Here is a 24514-nt window from a genome sequence, read left to right as displayed (position 1 = left end):
CCTGTCCAAATGCTAGTTCCCTACTTATGGCGAGATGTGTACAGAGATAGATGGTGGACACTGCTGCATATGACTTGAAACTCCCAGGTCCCAGGCAGAGGATGTGTGAGAGTGACCCTTGGGTGTTTGCCACCGGGATTGAGGAATGATGGCAATATCTTCAGTGTGTTGTGGGGTCACAGGAAGGTATTATGGGTGTCTACAGAGTAGATAGGGCACTCATACAGGAGCTTATGAACAAAGGCGTGCAAACATTTAGTTAGTCTCCAACACAGTTCCTCACTGTCCCTATATGCTTCTGGTTTCTGAAAGCAGTATGGGAATTGAGTCTTAGGGTGTAGCACCTCCATTCTTGGCCACTGAAGCTTCCCTATAGTTTCTCTTTGGAAGGGAAGGTGTCATGGGAATTGGGTAGGATGAAGGTGGGCAGTTCCAACTTGTCGAGTGTAGTCTTGGCCAGCCCTGATGGGTTGTGGCTTTGGCTACAATCCTCTGATACCTGGATTTGTCTGTTGCCAACAAGTCTGTGTTCTGAGACCTGTGCTCATTGTGTGGGGGTCTGGCCTCTTGCCTCCCTCCCTTCTCAGAAGCAGAGGGGCAACAGGATGCCCCAGAGACTTTGGGATGCCTGTGTGGATCTGCCTAGCTCCTAGCTGATCCCTATCTGTGTCTTGTCTTTGTTCCTTCAATCTCTGTGTCTCTGACTGTGTCTCGGATCCCATTTCCTTGTCTAATTAGTGGAGTGAGTTAGAATTAGGATGGATCATCCTGGTCTCAGTATCTTACACTGTTCTTCTGATGGGGTTTAGAGAATGTCCTAAAGACCTCCTGTACTCTCTTCCTACAAGAGCCTTGGTGGCATTGCACATTTCAAGGTGGGTCTGCTGGGCTAGTGTCTGAATGGATAGTGAGGATGAGTGGAGACTAGAAGAAAGCATGGGTGGGCAGTAGGGACATTAATGGATACCAGCTGACTGGCTCTACCTTCCTCTCTGTTACCAGGTGCATTGTCCTGGGCTGTGGCTGATTGAAGAGCCCTGGATGGCCCCAGAGCCAGCCCCAGGGAGGACGATGGTGCCCCTTGTACCCACACTCATGATGCTTGGTTTGGTGATGGGTGCCCACGGCGACAGTAAGTAATCCTTCAAGGTGCAGATCTCCCGGGTTAAGAGGACAGTTTTCCCAGCAGTTCTCTGGGCTGGGACAGAACTACTTATGGGAGAAACGGGATGCTGAGAGTATTCCGCCCCTCTGCTTCCTGTGAGCACCTGTGGAGTGCTTGTGTATCACTTAGGCTCTGTGGGTAAAACATGCTTAAGCATGATCCCATTTTATGGGTCTGGAAAACATGTCCTGGATTCATGTGGTCTTTGTGTGGCATGCTCAGACATGTGCTGCATCCTTATTGCAGATGTGTGTAGAAAGCCCAGGAAATATGTATAGATGTGTGAATAGGATGCCAAATGTGTCCTGAGGTCCAGGAAGGGCTCAGAAGCTTCCTCTGGGTTATTATACCCTTAGGATATAAGTATGGAGATATTGAGCCCTTCCTTCAGCAAGGAGCTGAGTTCCAATCTCCTTGAAGGGGGGTGGGGGGGCCCTGTGCGTGCGCACACGGGGTGTGTGTGTGTGTGTGTGTGTGTGTGTGTGTGAGAGAGAGAGAGAGAGAGAGAGAGAGAGAGAGAGAGAGAGAGTGTGGGTATGTGTGGGTATGTGTATGTTGGACAACAGTCTGTCCCCTATCCAGGTCCAACTCTGAACTTTGGTCCCTTTCCTGCTGCTGCCCTTCCCCCAGCCTGGTACTACAGTAGACTGGCCACAGCCCTCCCGTCGCCATGGTTACCACTGCTTGGTTACTGGAGGGAGGCGGAGCACAGAGTAGGCTCAACCAATCTGCAGGCTAGGGGGAGGGGCAAGGTCGGAGCCAAGGTCCCTGGGGGAAGGGGCTGTTCCCAGCCTGTCCAGAGCCCAGAAGCAGTCCAGGACCAATTCAAGGGTCAGCAGGCCACAGTCATCCTTTCTACCCACAAGTCTCTGAGTGAAAGTCTTGCCCCACCAGGGCTCTTTCTCCTAATGGCTCATTAATTATTCAGGAGCCGTATTGGAGAGGGGTGGCCCTGAAGTGTCCTGCCCTTTGTCCTCAGAAACTAGGCCCTGGGTGGGGCTACAAGGGAAAGGGTTAGGGGCTGACATTCCTCTATAGAAAGGAGGATGAGGAGTAGTGGGAGCTGCTAGACAGGAGCAACAGTGGGATCTAATAGGGGCTGTAGCAATAGGGAGCAATGTGACGGAGTTGGGGATGATCTCTAGACCTGCTTAGAACTGGTGAGAGAGATGGGGCCAGGAGTTTGGCCTAGTGGTTAAAGTGCTTGCCTAGCATGCATGAAGACCCGGGTTCAATTCCTTGGTACCACATACATAGAAAAAAGCCAGAAGTGGTGCTGAGCTCAAGTGGTAGAGTGCTAGCCTTGAGAAAGTCCAAGGACAGTGCTCAGGCCCTGAGCTCAAGCCCAGGACTGGCAAAAAAAAAAAAAAAAAAAAAAAAAAAAAACTGGTGAGAGAGGGCTTGAACTTGGAGGCACAGTTTGGGAGATTCACTGGGTGTGACTACTGTCATCTGGGCTTGTTCAAAGGTGATAAATATCCCTTCAGCATTGAAGGACTAACATTGCTCTCTTACCCCAACCCCAGACATTCTCAGGGCATGAGAAAGCAGAGAGAGAGGATATGCAGCTGGGTATTAAGGGCTTTAAGAAACTAGGTTCTAGGAAAATAACTTGCTTTCCCTCCTGCCTCGGTCCCAGCATGCCCCCACCTCTACCCTTCCTTCATACCTACCTGCTTTGCTTCCTTTTCTTCATATGGATAGTGTCACCACATTCTGTTATTTCTACCTTCTGAGTATCTTTGGAGTGCACTCACTTCCTTCCACCACTTTAATCCAAGCCACCCTCAGTTCTTACTTGGGCTCTAGAACACAGCAGCCTCTTCCCTCCAAATTCATTCCCCATTCTACAGGGAGTCTTGTTGCAAAAACGAAAACTACGCTGAAAACTACCCCTCAGTTTAAACCCTTTCCTCCCCTCCTCAGCTGCTTTCAGGGTTCAGAGCCTTCTCTGTTAGGTCACATGCTGCCTGTGTCCAGGCTTTCATTTCTTCTATTTCTGCTTAAAAAAACATTTTTCCTGTCCTTGGTTACATGTTACAGTGTGTAGCGTCCTGCCACACTGACTATGAGTCTGGGAAGTTCAGGTGTTGCTCAGCCCCAGCCTTGGTGGTTGGTGGGTAAGTGATGGAGTGAGCCTGAACTCCAGAAGGCATTTGTGAGAGGACAGTTTTTTGTTTTGGCCAGTCCTGGCCCTTGAACTCAGGGCCTGAGCACTATCCTTGGGGCTTTCTCAACGCTACAGCTCTACCACTTGAGCTACAGCACCGCTTCTGCCTTTTTCTATGTGTATGGTAGCAAGGAGTCAAACCCAGGTCTTCGTGTATGCTAGGCAAGTACTCTACTACTAGGCCAAACTCCCAGCCTGAGAGGACAGGGAGTTTTTTGTGTGTGTGGGGGGGGGGGTCATGGGGTTTGAACTCGGCCTGGGTGTTCTCCCTGAGCTCTTCAGCTCAAGGCTACCACCCTACCCCTTGGCCTGGGCATTGTCCCAGAGCTCTTCAACTCAAGGCTACCACCCTACCCTTGAGCCAAGTCCCACTTCCCATTTTCTTGGGATTAATTGGAGATAAGAGTCTCAGGTTCTTTTGTGCCTGGGCTGGCTTTGAACCTTGAGCCTCAGATCTCAGCCTCCTAAGTAGCTAGGATTACAGGCGGGAGCTGGCTTGAGGGCTTGAGAGGACAGTTTTAAAGGTTTCCGGGAATCTCCCTACTGGCTCTTTAGTAAGCAGAACCAAAGGGCCGAAGTCTTAAAGGTAGGACCCAGCTGAGGAAGCTGAGATCCTTCTTCTGCTAAGGTGAATGTTCTAGTGATGTCACTTGGACTCTCTCCCACACTTAGAACTATGGGACAGGTCTCTCAGCTGGGGTCATGGTGACCTGGTCCCAGGATTAGGCTTTCCCCTACAAATCTGCCTTAAGCTGCATTCACTTTTGGCTCTATATCCACCATGGCCAGCCTTGGACTGAGCCTGGGTGACTTCTTTCTCACTAGGGGCAAATAGCCAGACAGAGCAAGGCTGCTGTAGAAGGCAGGGCGGGCACCCCAGAGAATTGACGACTAGAGCAGTGAAGCGCAGAATGGACAAATGTGTTTCTATAGGCCTCTTAACGAGACAAATGAATGGGGGCCCTGGCCTTGGAGGGGAGTGGAGGGAGGCGAGGTGGAGAAGCAGCTGCCAGGAGTTAGCCTGGAGGCCCAGCATCAATGCCTACTCAGCTGCAGTTGAAACCTGGACAAGCACACAAACAAGCCCATGAGAATGGATTCCCTCTCATCCACTTCCCTAGCCCAGTACTTCATGGCTTCTCAGGAGGGGAGACCTGTGGGGCCACATGTGGTTCTGAGCCAAGATGGGAAGGATACATGCAGGCCTATCATAGGACCCATCATGGAGGGGCACAGAACTTCAAGCAGACAAAAACAACAGTGTGGTTGTAAGTTTGAACAGTGTTGACACAGGTCTTGATCTTGGAACAGGTGTTGGGAGGCTTCCTAGGGTAAGGAAGGAGGAAAATGGTCCTTGGGCTTCTGAGCTCATGGGAAAACCATAAGTGAGTCCCACATGCAGCATGGGACAGAGGGCCTCAGGACCAGACGTGAGTTGGCTCTGATATCGGCCAGTTATTTGGACTCACTGAAGCTCAGAACAGGATACTTGGTGGTGGCTGCAGGGGTGGACGGTGTGCAGATGCTGAAGATACAGAAAGCCAGGTCTTGAGGATTCAGGGGGGGGGTGTGTGTGTGTGTGTGTGTGTGTGTGTGTGTGTGTGTGTGTGTGTGTGTGTGTGTGTGTGTGTGTGTGTGTGTGTGTGTGTGTGTGTGTGTGTGTGTTTACCATTTGCCCTCCCTCTACTGAGCCTGTGAAGCTGGAACATGTCAGGGTGCTTGCATACAAGTTCTGCAGTGCTTTCCCCCTCATGTTTATGGGTGGCCAGTCTCGACTCTGCCCTCGGGAACTTCCGGCATAAATGCTTTCTCTCTCTGGGCCTGTTTTCCTATTGCACAACAGAGTTAATCACTACTATCAGGAAAGGTTAACTGAGGTCATGTAGCCAAGACACCTGGCACCTAGTAAGTGCTCCCCCTATTGCTAGGGCTTCAGGAGTTCAGGAATGACTCTTGGAACCAGGGTTGTCTTTGAGCCCTAGAGGGGAGGGGGGCAGTCACAGGAGCTCATTAATGAGTCCCTAGCTCATTAAACAGTTCAGAGCATGGGAAATTGCCTCTCCAGGAGCTCTTTCTGCCCTTCCCTTCTGTCTGTCCTTCATTGTGTGTCTGCCCTCTGTTTCCCTATGCTGTCTGTGTGCATGTGTGCATGTGTTCCTCAGGGAAGGCATAAAATAGCAGTCATGTTCCCTGAGGAGGAGCATTGGAGGTAGCCCAGCTTAGCTGTCCCTCCGAACCTCCTTGGAGTTTATGCCTCCTTTACCCCAGGCCAATTCCTTTCTTAAATCACATCCTCCCACCAGGCCCCTTTATCCCAGTCTGCAAGGTCTGTGTCTTGCTCTTGAGAATGCCTCAGCGTATGCCCTGAGAGTCCAAAGTTCTGTGCTGCCCACAACCCTGGGTAGTGGGGAGGGGAGACACACTGGTGAGTTATCAGGCTGGGCAACAGCAGTGTGTTCTGATGGCACCCCATAGACACAGACTCGAAAGTTGGACCAGCTGTGTGAAGCTCTGGGTGTCACCAGGATGGTGATGGTCAATCTAACAGTGAGACAGAAAGCAGGCTTCTACAGCCTCTAAGTGGGACCAAACACAAGAGAGCAGATCATCCCAAAGGCAGGGAGGAAACTACAGTAGGAGTAAGTCCCTTATAGTCTGCACTTTGTTCTCAGCTCAGAAGTGCTGGAAGAGATAGAAAGTGGGGGCTGGAAGGTTAGAAAGAGCACCTTTGAGAGGGGAAATGGGAAGATTATGTGAGGACAGATTTGTAGGTGAGAAATAGGCTCTGATTGTGCTCCCCAAAGCTCCTAGCAGTGAACAAGAAAGTCAAGGGCTTGCACCCAGGAGTGTTGGCCTAGCAGTAGAGGGTTCACCTGGCACACAGAAAGCCCTGAGTTTAATTTCTCAGTACCCATACACACAAATAGCTAGAAGTAGTGCTGTGACTCAAGTGGTAGAGTGCTAGCCTTGAGAAAGCCCAGGCCCCAAGTTCAAGCTTCAGGACTGCAAAAAAAAAAAAAAAAAAGATAAGTCAAGGGCTTGATTCAAAGAGGAACTGGGAACTGGAGCTTGACTCTGGTACTGTGTGAGGGACTGGGGTTAGGAGGAAAGCAAGGCAAGGCCTAATGGAGGGAAGGGGCCTGCCTATGAGCCTCTGAGCTATATAGGGCTGAGCAGCCCTGCCAGTCTGGCCCAGGGCTGTGAGTGGGGCCAGATGCTGGCTTCTCTCCAGCTCCTAGGGAGAGTAGTTCTGTCTTCTCACTGGCCCCAGACCTTAGGCACAGTCCAGCCTCCACTCCACTCTCAGGCTTGTCCCATCTGGCTGTTCCTGACCCTACCTGGCTCCCCTCCCCAGCTTCTTCACTCTTTGTTTGGCAAGGAGGCCCCTCCCGGCCCTGCCCCCCAGTGTACTCCCAGCCATTCCGGTTCTGCAGGTTGCTGCCTCTGGTTTCGATGTAGACACGTTGAGGCAAGAGCTGGAGGGGGACTTTTTTCCTGGAGTTTCTCCCTTGCTAAGAGGGAAGGTGTGTGTGTGAGGGGCCCAGTCTCCACCTGCCTTACACATTCCTTTCTCTATTTATTCCTTCCTCCATTCTACACCCCTGTATGCCAGGAGCTGTGTCAGACACTGGGACAGGGTGAGGAAACTAGACAGGGTTATGCTCTCCTCGGAAGTACTGTTAAACAAAAATGTGGGAAACGTAATAGCCTCACACATGCACACAACCAAAAGTTATAACAATGGGTAGTGTTGAAGGAGGTAGAGACAAAAACCAGGAACAGACAAAGTGAGCAAATGGGGGTGGGGCAGGTTGATCATGTTTGGACTGAAACTGGGGAGGTTACTAGGAGTGAGTGGGTAAAGTGGGTGGTCTGAGAGGTTCTCAGTAGAAGGAGCCACACATGTAAAGGCCCTGAAGCTATGGAGAACCTTGTTTATTCAGGGCTCCAAAGCCAGGACTCTGGAGAAAGTGGCTGGGTCAGCCCTAGCAGAGCTTTATCCGCAAGTATGGTGTTTTGAGAGAGAAGTAGGAGGCTTTTGAAGAGATTTGATCAGGGATAGTCTTCTGGCTGCTGAAGAGAGAATAGAGGAGGTGGGGAAGAATGAGAAGGGAGGAAGGGACACCAGCTTGTTTAGCTGGTGGGTATCCTGAACAGGGAAGTAGTGTCTGGACTAAAGGTGGTGACATTGCAAGTAGAGAGCTGGGAGATGCTGTCTGGAGGTCCTCAGGTATATGTGTGGGATGGGGGGAGACTAAGGGATGGCTCCAGTGGAACATGAGGGTATCCTGTTTGAAAAGACCAGTCTGAGAGGAGCAGAAGGCAGTGACAGACTGCGGATCTGTGCATACTAGCATAGTTCGAAAACTCCTTTAAAGGGAGAAAAGAGTCAAAGGGAGAGGGCATCCCCAAAATTCAGGTGATAACGTACCTTCTTTGTGGGGTGTTTTAAGGACTGGGGTACTAATGAGTGATGGCCATTTTCTTGATGAAAGCCCAAGGTGTTACATCCTGAAAAAACAAAACAAGAATTTTCTACCTTCCAACTGTCATCCATTCCAGCTGCCATCTTGATTTCCAGTCACAGCCAGTCTTCCTTAGAGTCTGCTATGCTCCCTCTCTACTTCATCACTTCTGCTCACTTTACTGCCTCTTTGGTCTGACTTTTTGCCTTTACAACTCTATTTTAGGCCTGCTCTTTCCCCACCAGCCCCCTGTGAACTGTTTTGTGCCAGTTATTTTGGACTCTTACCAGGCCTGAATTCAAGACCTGGATGTGCCACTCACTGGCTGTATGACCTTGGGCAAATGATTTGACCCCTTAAACTGTAAACTGGAAATAGTAATGTTGAAAGACTAAGTAAATAAGATAAAGTGCCTGGTGCAGAGTGGGTGCTTAGCAAAAGATTATTTCTGCCAGGCAGGGCCCAGGCCAAACCTGAGATAGCTTAGGTACCACGCAGGTGGTCTGAAAGGTCATTTCTCACAGCATTAGCCCTTCCAAGAGCTGTTCATTGGCCTGATTAATAGGAAATAGATCTGCTGTCAGGATTAACGAGGCATTGCCACATCTTAATGAATGAGTTTCTCTTGGCATATGACCCTGGATGGAGGGATTCATAGGGGTAACAGCCATGGGTAGACCCTGATATATATACCAGGATGCCATAGGTACGGCAGTGCCTGAGCCCCTCTCTTTTTCCCCCTTCCCTTGCCTTCTGTGGAGGAAGAATTCAAGGAGCAGATTAAGCAACCACCAAACCAGTGGGAAGGAGGGGGGTGGGGGGCACATTACCGGAAAGCATTCACCTGGGAAGACGTCCAGAAATACTTAGAAGCTGGAATGTCTAGGCCTTTGGGACTGCTAGTATGTGGGGCTGAAGAAAAAAGAGGAGTTTTAGTTTCTGGCTCAAGTCTAGGGGTTGGTGGAGGTGCCATTATGGAAAATGGAAAGCAAGAGGGAAGGTCTCTTCTCAGAGAGCAGCTAGTTCTATGGTGCTTTAACCTGGAGGTTAGAATGACAAAAGCAACTAACTATGACTCCTGATGCTCTATTACACTCTACCCCTTACTGGCTGTGTCACATAAGGCAAATCTCTTAACCTCTATGTGCCTTGACTACCTCATAGGTTTCAGAGTTAAACATCTAGCTCTTTGAAAAATACCTGTCACATAGGAAACCATACATAAAGGTTAGGTGTCATTACTATGTCTCTTAAGTCTTTTTTGCGCCCCTCTTCTCCATCCCCAACTGCCACCTGTAGTGTTGGCCATTCTAGATGGGACTATGCTGTGGTAACTTGATGTCTATATCTCTTCCAGGCAAACCTATTTTTGTTAAGGTCCCAGAGGATCAAACTGGGCTGTCCGGAGGAGTGGCCTCCTTTGTATGCCAAGCCACAGGGGAACCCAAGCCACGTATCACATGGATGAAGAAGGGGAAAAAAGTCAGCTCCCAGCGCTTTGAGGTGCGTCCTTGGGCAGGAGGCCCAGGCAGATTGCAGGGTTGGCCTACTCTTCCTTCTGGTCCTGTACCAAATCCTGTTTTGGAAGTATGAGGAAGATTGGCCCCAGTGGGTCCCTGCTAGGCTGTGACCATGTCTGTTCTCTGACAGGTAATTGAGTTTGATGATGGAGCAGGGTCAGTGCTGAGGATCCAGCCATTGCGGGTACAGCGAGATGAAGCCATCTATGAGTGCACAGCTACCAATAGCCTTGGAGAGATCAACACAAGTGCCAAGCTTTCAGTGCTTGAAGGTATGTGCCCAGAAGGGGCATGGCATGGTGGGTGCATAGACTGTGCTATGGAGAGAGTTAGCTAGCCCTGGCCCTGCCATGGCATGTATGTGTGAAACAGCTGGCCATTGGGGGTGGGTAATCTTTCCCTAGATTGCTGGCTTGTGCTGAGGCTAGCTGTGGGCTAGGTGCCCTTGTGTCTTCCTGCTAGGCCAGGTCATTGCTCTGGTGGATTCTGAGTCAGACTTGAAGTATGGAGCTATACTGTATCCCTTAGTTTACGTGGCAGTGACACTGGCTGAGATTTTCATGTAAAGTCTGGCTGTAGGTTTCCTCTGAGCAAAGGTCCCAGGTTGGGGTCTGGGGCTTTGAATGTGAATTTTAGTGTGTTTTTCACCTGGCAATTCGTTCATAAGCATTCTCTGGACTGCCTAAAAGTCCAGAAGGTCATCTCACCAGGTGCTGTTCTCAAATTGAGCAGTTTCTAGTGAGAACATCCTCAGAAGGCTTATGGAGAGGAGGAGGAGGAAGAGGAGGGAGCTGTCTCTGTAAGAGCCAAATTTCAAAAGTAGAGAAAGGGAATGTAGGCATTTTTAGAGGTTCGTTAGTGTCTATGTGCTAAAGTCCACAGGCAGGCAAGGTAGAATGAGTAGTTCATTTTGGGTTTGTAGGGGGCAGGTGTCAGCCATGTGGAAGGCACAGGCAGAAGGCCGGGAAGCAATTCTGCATGGTTTTGGAGGTTGAAGGGACAAGCTCACAATATCAGATTAAAAAATGAACACTTCTGGGGGTATAGAAAGACACAGGAGTGGGGAGAAACATGATTAGACCTTAGCTGCAACAGATTCGTCAGTCTGAATGTTTTCAAAATACAGCATTGATTGTTGATTTGAATGCAATACCAATACCTGTTTTCAGTTAAAAAAAAAAACTGAAAAGTATGGAATAATACATAGGAATAAAAATCACTCATTATCCTCCTACCAGTACTGGTTATTTCCGTGTGTGTGTGTGTGTGTGTGTGTGTGTGTGTGTGTGTGTGTGTGTGTGTGTATGCTGCTTATGTCTATAAAGACAGAGAGATCATATACCGCCCAGAGATTTTGATTTGTTTTTGTTTTTTGCTCTCTTTTGTAGTGCTAAAGATTGAACTCAGGGCTGCTTATATGCTAAACAAGCATTCTACTAGTGAACTACATCTCTAGTCCCTTTGCTCTGTGTGTGCGTGTGTGTGTGTATATATGTGTATGTATATGTATGTGTGTACATGTATACTAGATACTTGTGATTCACCCCTGTAATCCTAGCTATTCAGGAAGCTGAGATCATAGAGAGCCAAGGTTCAAAGCTAAACCAGGCAGAAAACTTCTCCACAATAAGTAGAAAAGGCTGGACTAGACACATATCTCAAGTGCTAGAGCACCAGCTGAGCAAGCAAGCTAAGTACAGTCCTTGAGTTCAAACTAGTACTGACAATAAACAAAAGACATTTTCTTGCCATTAAATACTCTTCATCTTTGTTGTTGCTGTTGTTATTGTTGTTGTTGTTGTCATCGTCATCATCAGTCATGGGGCTTGTACTTGGGGCCTGGGCGCTATCCCTTAGCTCTTTAAGGCAAAAGAAGAGTGTAGCCACAGCTCCAGTTTTCTGTTGGCTAATTGAAGATAACGTCTCTCAGACTTTCCTGAATGGGCTGATTTGTAATCCCAGTCCTTAGATCTCAGCCTCTTGAGTGAGCCATCAGTGCTCAGCTTGTATCATTATTTTTAATAGCTATTAATTGCTGTCATATACAAGTATCCTAATTATTGTTAGACATGTATGTTGTTCCTAGTGTTTTGCTTCTCTAAGTACAGTTCCATACATGTCCTTGAAGACAGACGTATTCACTTTGTGATCATTTCCTTGTTCTACATTTATGGAATGGAATTGCTGAGTCAAAGGGCACGTGCATTTTTATTTCTTCAATATTTCTAGAAGATTATATCAGTTTATATCTCTGCCACACAAGGGCATAAGAGGGTCTCTATTCTGCACATCCTCACCAGCAGTAGAAATTACCATTAGAAAAACTGTCTTTGCCAAGTTAATGGGCAAAGAATGACATCTCAATTTGCATTTCTTTGATTACAAAAGCAGTTGAACGTCTTTTTACATTGGCCATTTTATGCTGTGGTTTTATGTGTTCACACATACATTCGTTCAGTAAGTCTTGCATCTGTGTCTTGTGTGAATCAGTGGGTTCTACCAAGCTTCCATAGACATTCCAGCTAAGCAGAACCACAGAGGACAGTGGTGAAGATGAACTCTGGACCACTTTCTCATTGTGTGACTTTGGACCAGTGACTCTGCCTCTGAGCCTCATATGTTTTCACCTATAACCCAGGATATAGTACTTGGTGTGCAAGCTGGTTTGGAGGATTAAATACAATGCAGTGAAGCATTTCCCAGAATTCTCGTGTGAATGGTAGCTGCTGTTGGATGAGAAGTTGTACATTCTGAGGGCTAGCCACTTTATCTGATGATCCTTGGCTTTGATACTACCTGATCTGTTCTCATGGTCTACCTCTGACCTCTGATTTTCTTCTGTGACCTAGAGGGAATTATTTCTATACTGCCTCCCTCCTGTTGGCATCTGCCCCAACAAGGAGTTATTAACTGTCCCTGTCCTGACATTTGGATAGTGGGCTAGGACTGTAGCTTCTGTCCTGGAGGGGAATCTTCTGGGGCTCTCAGGTTGATGAGTAGGGTCTCCTTGTTAGCATTGTAAGAGAACTCCCCCCAAGTCACTAAGTTCAGCTTCTTTGGCTCGAAAGCTTTTCTACCTCCATCACTGCCCTGTGAGCTTTATGTTTTAAAGGGCTGAGGAGGGTGAGTGTAGCTGTCAAGAGTGTGAGGGGAGGAGGCTGGCCATTCACACATACAAAGGATCTCCATTACGAATGGCCTTCCTGGTCAATAGTTTTTCTCAGGACTTGAGGTTTGTATTTTGTTTTCGTGTGATGCTTGAGATGGAACCCAGAAGCAAATTAAGTTTAGCTGTCATACCACATACCACTGAACTGTATCCCCAGTCCAAGGATTGTGTGTATGTGTGTGTGTGTGCCTCTGAGCTGTGAGAGGTATCCCATAAGGCTAGCAGAAAGTGGGCTAGGTCCTCTGCACTGCTCCCACTCCCCTGAAGCAGGGAAGCTTAAGGCCTGAGTGAGTCTCTCCCGCTGCTGAAACACAGCGCCTGTAGCACAGAATGCTGGCCTATGTAACCTTGACCAGCTTTGGGTTTGGCATAAAGGAGTTTCTGGGGATAGTGTCAGGTCAAAACCACGTGCTCTAACCCTTCCTCCTAGGAGGCAGGAAAGCTGAGATGCCAGGAATTAGATGAAAGGATAGTGCTAGATTGGGGTTGGGGGATAGCCAAGACCATTATTGCCAGGTGGCCCCTGTAGGGTCCAAAGAGAGGTGGGAAGATAAGCTGCTTGGGTACTGAAAAATAGAGTTGAGCTCCCTACCCTAATCACCCTGGGCATGTCCTCCTCAAAGCATTTAGATGTATACACCTGCTTGCTTCAGGACTGGAGCTGAGGGCTGCTTGGGGTTTGCCTCCTCAGGTGCAGGGTCTGTGCACCTCCCCAAAACGAATCCCTGGTCTGTAAGTCCATCCACTATCCTCTGCGCTTGCTTCATTCTACACCAGGCCCAGTTCTCCTCATGCCAGCTCCGTCCTGGGCCACTCCCATTACAGCCCCTGGGGACAGTGCCTCTCATGTTCTGCATACCCTCCTCCAGAGCAGGACTGCCATTTCCACTGTGGATTGGTGAACCCCAGGTGGCTGTTCTGAATGGGGATGGCCAGCCCTGTGCCTTTCCATCCTGGGGGGAATGAGGTTCAGGCCAGGGGTCCAGCCCTAGCTGGCCGGGGTTGAGCCTGTCCTGGGCTGTAACTGGGCTAGCACAGGGCTCCGCCGCCCAGCGTGCCTGTCTGAGTGGTAATTGAAGCCATTAGCGCACCAGCCTCTCCCTCGCCGAGTAATGGCAGGAAAAGCTCTTCTCGCTCTGCACTCTTGAGGCGGCGGCTGAATCACTCCCCCTCCAACCCGCCCGCTGCTGCCACTGAGACAGAGAATCTGACATTTTCCCTCATGAGGGAGGGTGGTTGGGGGAGGGGACACAGGCCTTTCTTCTGGGCTTTTCCTTCTAGGGTGTGGGGTAGGGAGGGTCTTCAGCTCAGGTTTGAAGGTCATGAATCTGCCAGGGGCAGTGGGTTCCAAGCCAGGCAGAACTGTAGACAGGAAAAGCCCCAGGAGAAGGCCAGCCAGGGGTGTGGGCGCCTTGGTAACTGAGCAGATTTTGAAGTGGACACCAATGGAGCAATGGAGTAGGAGAAAGAGGAGAGGGAGGAAGAGGAGAAGGAAAGGAAAGAGACTGTGGAGATGGAATGAGCTGTTCTCACTTGTCCTGGGGCCCTGGCTCCAAGTGCAGGTGGCAATATTTGTCTTGTCATGGCCACAGCAAATAATGTGTTCTGTGTGTTGTGCCTATTCTCTGTGCCACATGTGAGTCTGTGTGTGTGTATGTGTGTCCTATAGGCTGTGTGTAGAGAATGAATGTGAAGCAGGCTCTGTGCATGTGCATACCTTGGGAAGTATGTACCGTGTGTGTGTGTGTGTGTGTGTGTGTGTGTGTGTGTGTAAAGGTACACATGCACAGCTGGCAATCTGTGGAATATGAGGGGGAGAAGGAGTGGGTCCTAGGCAGTATGAACAGCTTAAGGATCAGCAGCCTGAGCTGACTGTGCTGGTGGGAGGTTAGAGGTGCATGTCCAGGCTCAGGGTCTCGGACCTTCAGTATCCCTGTCGGTGTCTGTTGGTCAGTCAGGACAGCTGACGGGACTACAAGCAGATGGGTGTTGAAGTGTGGTCAACACCTACAGTGGCACCTTAGCAGTTCCTGTCTAGTCAAACCAAGAGGGAGGGTGCACCAAATAGTCCTGCCCGGACCTGCCTTAGGGAGATCTTGGAACCTTCTCTTCCTCCTGTCCTCCCTACACCAAACCTAGGCCCCATTCTGTCTGTTCCCTTCTAACCTTGGTATCTGCTAACTGACCAAGACCACCCCAGGAGTACAGCTATCTACATGGAGTGCTTGCAGTTGCCTACTTGGGGGAAGATTCTGGGAGGAGTGACTGGTAGTCATATGGGCCAGAAGCCAGGGTGGGGCACCAGGCATGGACGTGTAAGTTCTGCATTAATTCTAGGAGCTGGGTAATGAAGGGCTTCTTGACAACACTCCCTCCTCACTCAATTCCTTTTAGAAACAACCCTCAGCAACGTATGACCCTGTTCCAAGGTGTCCTGGGACAAGCTGGATGGGTGTGTTCCAAGGGAATCATCTAGTACTGTCTGTTTGTTCCACCCACAGTGGAGTGTCTTGGTCCAGGCCTGACTCAGGTGGAGAGACCTACCATAGCCAGAAAGGACCCCAGAACCTAAACCCTAGACTACCTCTTCCCTTCATTCTGACAAGTAGAATGTGGACATACCCCTCTCTAGTGGCTGTGGTCTCTGACCTGTCATTCTGCCCTCTGTGATTTCAGTACAATGCATACATGTTCTCGCCTCAACTCTGGGAGTACCAGAGATGTCAGCTAGATAGGTGTTGCTTGGGGGGGGGCTCTTGAAGATCAGAACTTGGGTTTCTCAGACCCTGGGTCCTCCATTTTTTTCTAGTAATGACTGTCTTTAAGGGCTCAAGTGGACTCTGATGACGTGGAACTGCCGTTTCTTCTGTTAGGTGTGAACACTGAATACCTGCCCTTGGGCTGTGCTTGCTCTCTCCATCTCTAGCCCTTGCAAGTTCTAATTTCTTTCTGGACTTGTTATATGCATGGGTGCCTTGCTTACCCTCCTCTCTCCAAACATACAATGATAGTGGACCATCAGATCTGGAAACAGCTCTCCAAGTTAATTGGAAGTGTTTTTTTTGTTTGGAGGTTGTTGGGTTTTTTGTTGTTGTTGTTTGCCCCTCCTGGGCCTTCAATTCAGGCTTTGGGCACGCTCCCTGAGCTTTTGTACTCAAGGCTAGTGCTCTACCACTTGAGCCACATAGCTCCTGTTCAGCTTTATTTTATTTATTTATTTATTTTTGCCAGTTGTGGGCTTGGATTTAGGGCCTGGGCACTGTCCCCAAGCTTCTTTTACTCAATCGTATCACAGTGCCTTTTCTGTTTATGTGGTACTGAGGAATCGCACCCAGGGCTTCATGAATGCTAGGCAAGCACTCTACCACTAAGCTACATTCCCAGCTCTCCCCCCCTTCAGCTTTTTGATGGTTAATTGGAAATAGGAGTCTCACAGCTTTTGCTGCCCATGCTGGCTTTGAACATCACTAGTACTGTCTTACCACTTGAGCCACAGTGCCAATTCCAGTTTTCTGGTGGTTAATTGGCGATAAAAGTCTCACAAACTTTCATGCTCATTCTGGCTTTGGATCACAATCCTTAGATCTCAGCCTCCTGAGTAGCTGGGATTACAGGTGTGAGCCACTGGTGACTGGCAAGAGAGGCTTTTTTTTTTTCCTTTTTTGCTGTTGTTTTCCTAAAGACAGGATTTTTAAGGTAACAACCAAATTTATCACTGTGGATTCAGGGTGCAGTAGAATATAATCAGGCTATCAGCTATGGAAACTAGGAGTGTCACTATTCTAGAACAGCCATAGCACAAAGTTAGGGAGACCCCATTTCAACTAAACTTCTGGGTATTGGTATGTACACTTATTCTCCTAGCTACACAGGAGGCCAAAGTAGGAGGGTTAAGGTCCAGGGAGGCCCATCCAAAAACCCATGAGATCCTTCCTGAAAAATACCTAAAGCAGCAAGTGGCTCTACTCTTCTTTTGCTAGCCTTGAGCAAAAGAAGGTCAGGGACAGTCAGGACCTGAGTTCAAGCCCCAGGTCCCCCCCCCCCAAAAAAAAAGTGATTTGAGTGTGTCTCTAGCCCATGCCTAGTAAGTATAAGGTCCACCAAAAAAGATTAAAGAAGAAGTTAGAATGAGACCAGGCTCTGATAACAGTAAAAGATCTGTACAGCCCAGGTGGGAGCTAGCATTGTCCTGAATCTGAGTGTGAGTAAGGGAGGAAAGGGGATAGAAACAGATCACCAGCAGGTTAAGAACACAGCAGCCATTCTAGCTCCTGTGCTATGGGAGAGATGATAGGGTTTGTTTGAGTTCTTGGCTCCAAGGCTGAGTAGACAGTGATACTATTTTCTAAGTTTCAAATGCTGGAGGAGACCCAGGACTGAGAGGGCAAGTTGATGAGTCCATTTCAGAATTTTGAGACGGGGTGCACAGGCAGCTGGGCAAGGATATCAAGGAGGCCTGGTATAAGTTTGTTTGGCACTCTCAAGGGACATCTAGAGATGAAACTTAGAGGGCCAAGAAGTGACATATCTCAGGGAGCCAGAGCCAAGATAGGAGAAGGAGCTGCAGAAACCAAACTCTGCATTTTGGGAGAGATCCTGAGAGATAGGAGGGAAGCCAAGAGGCAGGTGTGAAGCTTTGGAAAAGTGTGTGAAGGAGGAGAGAGGCCAGGCAAGATGAGCGATGGGAAGTGTTCTCTGGATTTAGATCTGTGGAGTTGTTGACCTTGTTGAGTGTTCTGTGGGAGGCAGTGAAGGTGGCAGGCGGCAGGGCTACAGGGGGCTGAGGAGTGAGTGGGAGGCTGTCAGTGGTCTGGAGTGACAGAGCAGGGCCTGAAGCCAGGGGGGTAAATGGATGAAAAGAATCTTCCTGCAGCAGGACTGAAGAAGGGGAACCCCAGTGGAGGGTCCAATATGGGCCATCATATGACTGGGGGAAGCCCCTGAGTTCACAGGGTGTTGTGGTAGGGAAGCCTTGTCTGCCAGGCTGAGTAGGGTGATGTAGAACACCAGGAAGCCTGAGGGAGGGGGGATTACTGAAGAGGAGGAGGCCGTGGCTGCCGACAGGCCCCAAACAGCTCAGATTCAAAAACAAAACAGGCTTTTAAGATGCCAAGTTTGATGAAATCTGAGTGCTGGAAGAGGTGGGAGTTTTCTCTTGGAAAAACAGCTGAAAATCGAGACTGAAAGCTGCGAAGGGAGATGGGCCCAAGGCTCCCCAGGCCCCCCTTCCTGCCTAGAAGCTTAGGGGTGGAGCTGGGCTTTCAGAGTGAAAGCTGGTCAGCGAGATCTTCTGCTTGCAAAGATGAGGATAGAGATGCCTCAGGGACCAGTCTGATGTCATCTTGGCTTCCTTGGTGTGCCTGAAGGCCAGAGGGAACTGGCAGCCCTGCCACCCACAAGGTTCCCTCCTGGTTTTTGTAGCTTGCATGTGTCACCAGACACATGTGTCTAGGCATACGTATCTCTTTGAATCTGCATGTCCTCACATGTGTGTTATTGTATGTCTGTCCATACCACCTCTGGATTTGCTGATGGGAGTTTGTTTCCACAGGGGCCTGTCACTTCAGATGTCCCTCCACGTGCACACATTGGTTTCTATTTTTGCACCTGTTTCTCCATATCTTTCTCAGGGTCCCTTGCTCAGCATGTTTCTAAGATAGGATGAGGCCAGGCCCAACACTCCTAGGGGAGAGGGTCAGACTCACAGATGCTGTCACTCCAGGGAGCCTGCGTCTGTGCCTGATTGTGTGTGTGCCTTCGTTCATAGAGACACCACGAAGCTGGGTAAACACGGGTGAAGAGGTCATGCTGACAGACGGTACTGCCTGCCCCCAGACCCTATTGGGCTGGCACCTCCATCTGTTAGCTTCCCTGAAGCAACTCCCCCCTGTTTCCGCCGCCCCCCCCCCCACCTCTCTTGGTCCAGACTCCGCCCCAGACATCCCAGACTGAGCTGGACAAAGAGTCCTGTGTGTGCCCTGTAGGGTGCCTCAGCAGCCCCCTTCCCCCTTCCAGTCATTGCACACTGGCCTTATCTATCAGAACCCCAACACATGCCTCAGCCCCCATGAGGCTCACCTTTTTACTCCCTTCTATTCACAGTCTTGGCCCAGGCAGCCCCCACCAAAGCTCTCCTATTCCCTGAACCTCTCTCCTCCATCAAGCAAATGAGTGGTAGACTTAGATTGATCAGCCTCATTGCTGGAGGTCCTCAGCCTCCTCAACAGTTCCCCCATTTAAAAACATACCCTGTCCTTTCCTTGTGCCCTGGGGGGCAGCAGAATCTCTAGGGAAGGGGACAGGTCTCTCCCAGCTGCAGTGGGTTGGGAGCAGGAGCCATTCATTCATGCATGCAGATTTGTGGGAAAGTATGCGCACTATATGAGTGGGCAGACATGGGTTCCTGGTGGACTCTAAAGCCCTAGTGGGCTTCTTTTCTTTCTGAGGGACACTCTTACCCAGATGGAAGGGTTGGCCTGAGACAGATACTTCGAGCACTGCATCTTCTGAGGCAGCTGGGGGCCTTCCAGCTCTGGTCAGAGACCATTGTGCCCCATTGGTGTATCCCGAAAGCCTAAAGGGAAGGATTCCCCAGATCTGGGAGCCAGGTTCTGTGAGGGGGCTGGCCCGAAGCCCATTGGAGGCAGGAAGGGCGGTGCCTAGCCAGGCCTGAGGCGCGCGAGCTGCAAGCTGGCAGCTTGGATGTGTGCGCGCTCGGCCCTTCCTCACCACCTCTCCGCTGTCACCATGGTAACCGGGTGGCCTGGAGGGGGCGGGGCCCTCCCGATCAGGCAAACCCGGTGCGGACAGGATGCCGGTGAAGGGGCTTCGGCATGACCTGGGCATCCTGTTGGAATGTGGATTCATGACGGGTGTCCACGTTTAGGATGGGGAGCACTGGGGCTCTCTGTGCTGTACCTGCAAAAGCTACACGTGTGCAGCTTTGCAGTGGAGTCTGGGAACTAGCTCTGGGCGTAGTGTCATGGTGGGATTTGTTTTCCTCATGAATACCCCACGCCTCTCTCCCCTGACCCTGTCTACTGCTATCATCCCAGCACCACCCCCAGTTTAGCAGAGTGACCTTGGGTGGATTTCTAGCTTTCTCTACGTCCCCATTTGCTTATATACCGCATCAGGATTTGATAAAGATTAAGTCATTTTCTAAAGCATTTTAAGCATAGTTCTTGGGGCCTGGCAAATGCTTCATGCAGGGAACCTTATGTCCTCATAACTGGGCCTCAGTTTTCCCAGTTGTGGATAGGTTCGGAGTGATGGCGCCCTGAGGAATTAGGTCTATCCAGTTCTTACCCTGAGTGGTACTGGTTACTATGGACCGAGCTTCAGGCACACCACAGGCATCAGGGAAAGACTGCTGCCTCTCCTGGGTTTGAATGTGCTGGAGGCCTCTAGGTGGAAAAGTCAGCAGCGGGTTTTCTCACCTCTGAGGGGCTGGAGTCCAGTGAGACACTCTACCCCCTCCTGGAAGTGGCAGAACCCTGGTCTTCTTACATTGCGAGAAGTCTAGTTGGCACAGGGGCCAGGCTTTTGGGTCCTGCTGTTTTATGGACGGCTCTTCACACTTGCTAGTTTTAGGCTCAGGTGGCAGTGCCTAAGGGATGATCTGAGCCAAGGACAGCCATTGAGGGCATGATAATTGAGGGAGGAAAATTAATTGTCCTTAATTTGGCATAAATCCCAAAGACCTTCCCCGTGTCAGGAATTCAGAGTAGATTCCTGAGACAGTGCTGCAGGCATTTGTACTGCTTTCCTTCTCTTTGATCAGTGTCTTGCCTGTAGGAAATAAAAGCTAGTTAACTCTTGGACTCTGACTCTGGCAGACCCTGTTCCCTGTACAACCCTCCACTTTGCTCAGGAGAGCTGAATAGGTAAAAGTGGAACTAGCTTAGTACTCTGATGGACAACATAGCTCGAAGCAGCCCCAAGTGTCCCCTAACCCTACAGGTAGTCTGAGAGAAGCCCAAGGTCTTGCTTTTGCTTTCTGTAAAAGAAAATGATACAGCACCAAGGGAAGCTGTTTCCCTGCTAGGTGCGTCCCACGTCCTTCTCATTTCTGTCCTCCCTCTGTTCTCTTGCATTGCTTAACACTATCCTTTTCCAAACCAGAGCTTTAAGTCAGGACACTGTGGAATCATATTTACAATCAGGGCTTTATATCCAGAATTTATAGGCCTTCTAATGGGGAAATACGTAGCCCGCTCCTTGGGGAAGGTTTGGAGATGAAACCATGCTAGAAGTCCTCGTTGCTCCTCTGGACTGAGACCACTTCTGATGGATGCCAGTCCCTTTGGGGAAAGCAGGAGTGTTGGTGGAGCTCCAGAGGATCTAATGGCAGACAAGTGTATCTTGACCTTGCTTCTCCAGCTTTGTCTCCTGCCTGGTCCTATAATCACTCCCCCTGGATCTCCAGAGCCTCCCAGGGAAGACCACCTTTGCCAGTCTTTTCTTTCTTCCCTTCTGAGGATCACATACACTTTTCCTCTCACATAGGAGCCTGACCTCAACAAATGTTCCCATTCACCCATTTTGTACCAGGCCTATGGACAAAGATGCAAAGCGGTGTTGTTTTCCCCACCTCAGAACCCAGCTTTCCCTACCAATAGGCAGACAAAAGGCAAGCCTTCCTGGGACCTCCATTGGGTATGCCTGGCATCCATACTGGTATGGCGGCACTACTGAGTTCTGGAAATCACTTGATGGGTTTTCTTCCTTGCAAGGGATACTTTTACCAGTCTAGGATGAAAAAGGAGATCCAAGGCCCTAGTCTCAATAGCTGTCTTCCTCAGTGTCTTAATACTTGCTCGTCACAGGAATGTTCCCTAATATTCATTAGGTATCCTTTGTCACACACACCTAATGCTTTGATTTTTTTCAGATGTAAGCCTTCAGGTAGCTATGTGCGTGCATGTGTGAGTGTGTGTACATGTAAGTGTACATACATATGTACATGCCAGTCCTAAGGCTTGAACTCAGGCCCTGGGTGTTGTGCCTGGGCTTTTATACTGAGGCTAGTACTGTACCACTTGAACCACAACTCCACTTCCAGCTTTTCGGTGATTAATTGAAATGAGAGTCTTACAGACTTTTCTGCCCAAACTAGCTTTTGAACCACGTTTCTCAGATCTCAGCCTTCTGAGTAGCTAGGATTATAGGCATGAACCGCTTGAACTCTGGGCCTAGTTGCTGTCCCTGAGCTCTTCAGCTCCAAGCCTTTCTAGTGGCTTTATAAGATGAACATTTGAACTCAAATGGGCAGATAAAGCAGAGATATAGGATAACGAACGCACACTGACCCTAGAGTTCATACCAGTGGATAAGAGAATCCTGTTCTCTGTACTAGTCCAGGGCCTGCCCTCCTAGATTTAGCACCTCTTTCCAAGTGTTGAAGAGTGCGCTGCATGGCCTCCACCCCCAACCCATTATTGCTGCTACAGAAATCTATGTACAGTAGCGGGAGGACAAAAGGGCAACTGCTGATGTTCATTCCTGTTGTCCCATGGCAGTGACACCTTAGGGAGCTACCTCCCCCTCTAGAACTGAGAGAAGTCAGAGATGTTTCACTCCTCCTCACCAACTTTTGGTATGTTAATAGAGCATATATGTATAATAACTTATATAATAACTTATAAAATAAATATAAATATAGGAATACATAATATACAAAACAATAATTTATATATAATATATATATATATATTTTGCCAGTCCTGGGGCTTGAACTCAGGTCCTGGGCACTGTCCCTGAGCTTCTTTTGCTACAAGCTAGCACTCTACCACTTGAGCCACAGCGCCATTTCCAGCTTTATCTGTTTATGTGGTACTGAGGAATTGAACCCAGGGCCTCATGTCTGCAAAGCAAGCACTCTACCACTAAACCACATTCCTAGCCCCCTTCTTAATCTTCTTAACTTACACATATTCATAGTCTCCAGACCTGACCATGGCTCCTGGGGTTGGGACTGCATGAGAGAAAAGGCATGGTTCAGGATGTAGTAGAGAATTTGTCAGGGTCAAGACCTGAGTTAGAAGAGGTTCACTGATAGAGCAGAGCACCCAGGGCCAGGGATCTTGGCTCTGCAAATGGTGAAGCTAAGGGGGTTCCAGGCAGAGGAGGAACACTGTGGGTGCCAACAAGGGATTGGAAGCTGGGAAGTGCAGAGCCTGAGGCAGAGTTGTGGCTGTTGCTGCTCTGAGAGCAACCCCCTCCACCCCCCACCCCCACCTGGTATCCATGAAGCATTTTCTGCTGCAGCCAGCAGAGCATTGATCCTTGTTTTTCCCAGGACTTCAAGAGATAAGTGCTGACATCTTCAATCTGAGGTGATGTTTCTCAGACCTGGGAACTGACAGAGCAGGGGCAGGGCCCATGGTAGCCCATGTCCCTGCCAAAAGGGACTTAAAAAGACCCTCATTCCTCATAGCAGGCTAGGCCTTGTGCTTGTACTTCAGCCAACTGAGACGTCAAGGGAAGCTTCCTCACAGAGAGGTTGTGTGAGGCAGACAAGGCCACCACCCCTAATGCACACATTTTTATTTCTCTTCAGAGGAACAGCTGCCATCTGGGTTCCCCTCGATAGACATGGGGCCTCAGCTGAAGGTGGTGGAGAAGGCACGTACAGCCACCATGCTTTGTGCAGCTGGCGGAAATCCAGACCCTGAGATCTCTTGGTTCAAGGACTTCCTTCCTGTGGATCCTGCTGCAAGCAACGGCCGCATCAAGCAGCTGCGCTCAGGTGAGCCAAAGGCCAGGGACCAAGGGGCTATGAAGACTCCGGGGAAGAATTCTTGCCATAACCCAGCTCAGCTTCCCTCTTAGGCCTAGGTCAGCTTCAAGCTAACTCTCCATGGCTGAGCCAAGAGCCAGTGCTTTAGGGTGGGCTGCATCTTACTACAGGCCTGTATGACCCAGGAAAAAAGACGTGGTAACAAAGCTTTGTTGACAGCTGTGTCTTTACCTTTCTGCTTTTGAGCCAGTTCTGCTCATGTCAGCATAGCTCTACAGAGGTATCTTGAGTGCTCATCTCCCATTTTCCCTGTAGCCCATCCTGAGGTGAGGCTTCTCTACTTTGTTGGATGGTAGTGATTCGCTGGGGAAAGAGACTAAAGATACATGATTTGTCAGGCTTCAAATAGACCTCAGGGCCCTGGAACTAGGGGAACTTGCTGCTGTCCCTCAACCACACCAGAGTCACCTGTCTTCTCTGGAAGTCTCAGTTGAGCCAGCTTGGAGCCTTCAGAATGAAGATGCCATTGTGACCAGGAAGAAGATGTCGCCTCAATGATCGATCTGCTTATGAGGCTTCTGCCAAGAAAATTGATTCCGTTTTTGTGGGGATAGAGCATATAGGAGAGAAGGCCAGAATCAGCTTGGCTGCATTCTGCATCTGCTGGAAGCCTGGGCTAGGCCCATAGACCTTGTTCCAGAAACCCTGCTAGCTCTGGGAAGGTGGGCCTCAGAATGGTGCAGCCGGCACTGGCCAGAGCCCCTGTTGCCCATCAGCTATGAGGTTGGCACTGAGAAGGCAGCTGTGACTATTTCTCTCAAGACCCTGTTGGTTTCAGAGGTCCCTACCAGTCCCTGAGGTGCCAGTCCCTCTGCATCAATTCGCATCAGTCCCACACCTTCTTGGTGCCTAGGGAGAAAAAGAAGAGATGAGCTGCCCGAGCAGGACAGGATTCTGGCCCTAGACACGGCCGCCTGAGACAGCCCACGAAGTGTTAGCTCATTTAATTTAATTAAAACTCAACAAGATGGAGGCAGCTGTAGCGCAGTTAATTAAAACAGCCATAATCAAGGCAGGAAACAGTCCGGCATTCATGGTCGCTGCCCAGCACTGCACAGCAGCCGGCATGGTTTAGCTCCTTGGTGCTCACTCACAGGTCCCCCAGGCAGGCTTCCCAAGCAGACAGATAGTCCTCCCCACAGGCCCAACTCCTCCCCAGAACAGCACTGACTGTCTGTGATAAGCAGTAGTTCTGGGAAGACTGTCTTCAGCATTTGTTCATC

At 49.6% G+C, this 24514-nt stretch overlaps 1 protein-coding gene across 1 annotated transcript in view; it reads left to right on the top strand.

The window, feature by feature from the left end:
* The window catches only part of Ptprf (protein tyrosine phosphatase receptor type F), a 90235-nt gene that overhangs the window by 13463 nt on the left and 52258 nt on the right, over positions 1 to 24514 (top strand). The window contains exons 3-6 of the mRNA XM_090335039.1: positions 1003 to 1132; positions 9159 to 9304; positions 9452 to 9593; positions 23052 to 23240. Coding sequence (XP_090191165.1) covers positions 1042 to 1132; positions 9159 to 9304; positions 9452 to 9593; positions 23052 to 23240 — 568 coding nt within the window. The 5' untranslated portion in view covers positions 1003 to 1041. The remainder of the gene's footprint in view (positions 1 to 1002; positions 1133 to 9158; positions 9305 to 9451; positions 9594 to 23051; positions 23241 to 24514) is intronic.

Source organism: Megascapheus bottae, chromosome 6, assembly GCF_031878675.1.
Source record: "Megascapheus bottae isolate mThoBot1 chromosome 6, mThoBot2.hap1, whole genome shotgun sequence".
Classification (NCBI taxonomy): domain Eukaryota; kingdom Metazoa; phylum Chordata; class Mammalia; order Rodentia; family Geomyidae; genus Megascapheus; species Megascapheus bottae.
This window is presented reverse-complemented; position numbering and strand designations above follow the sequence as displayed.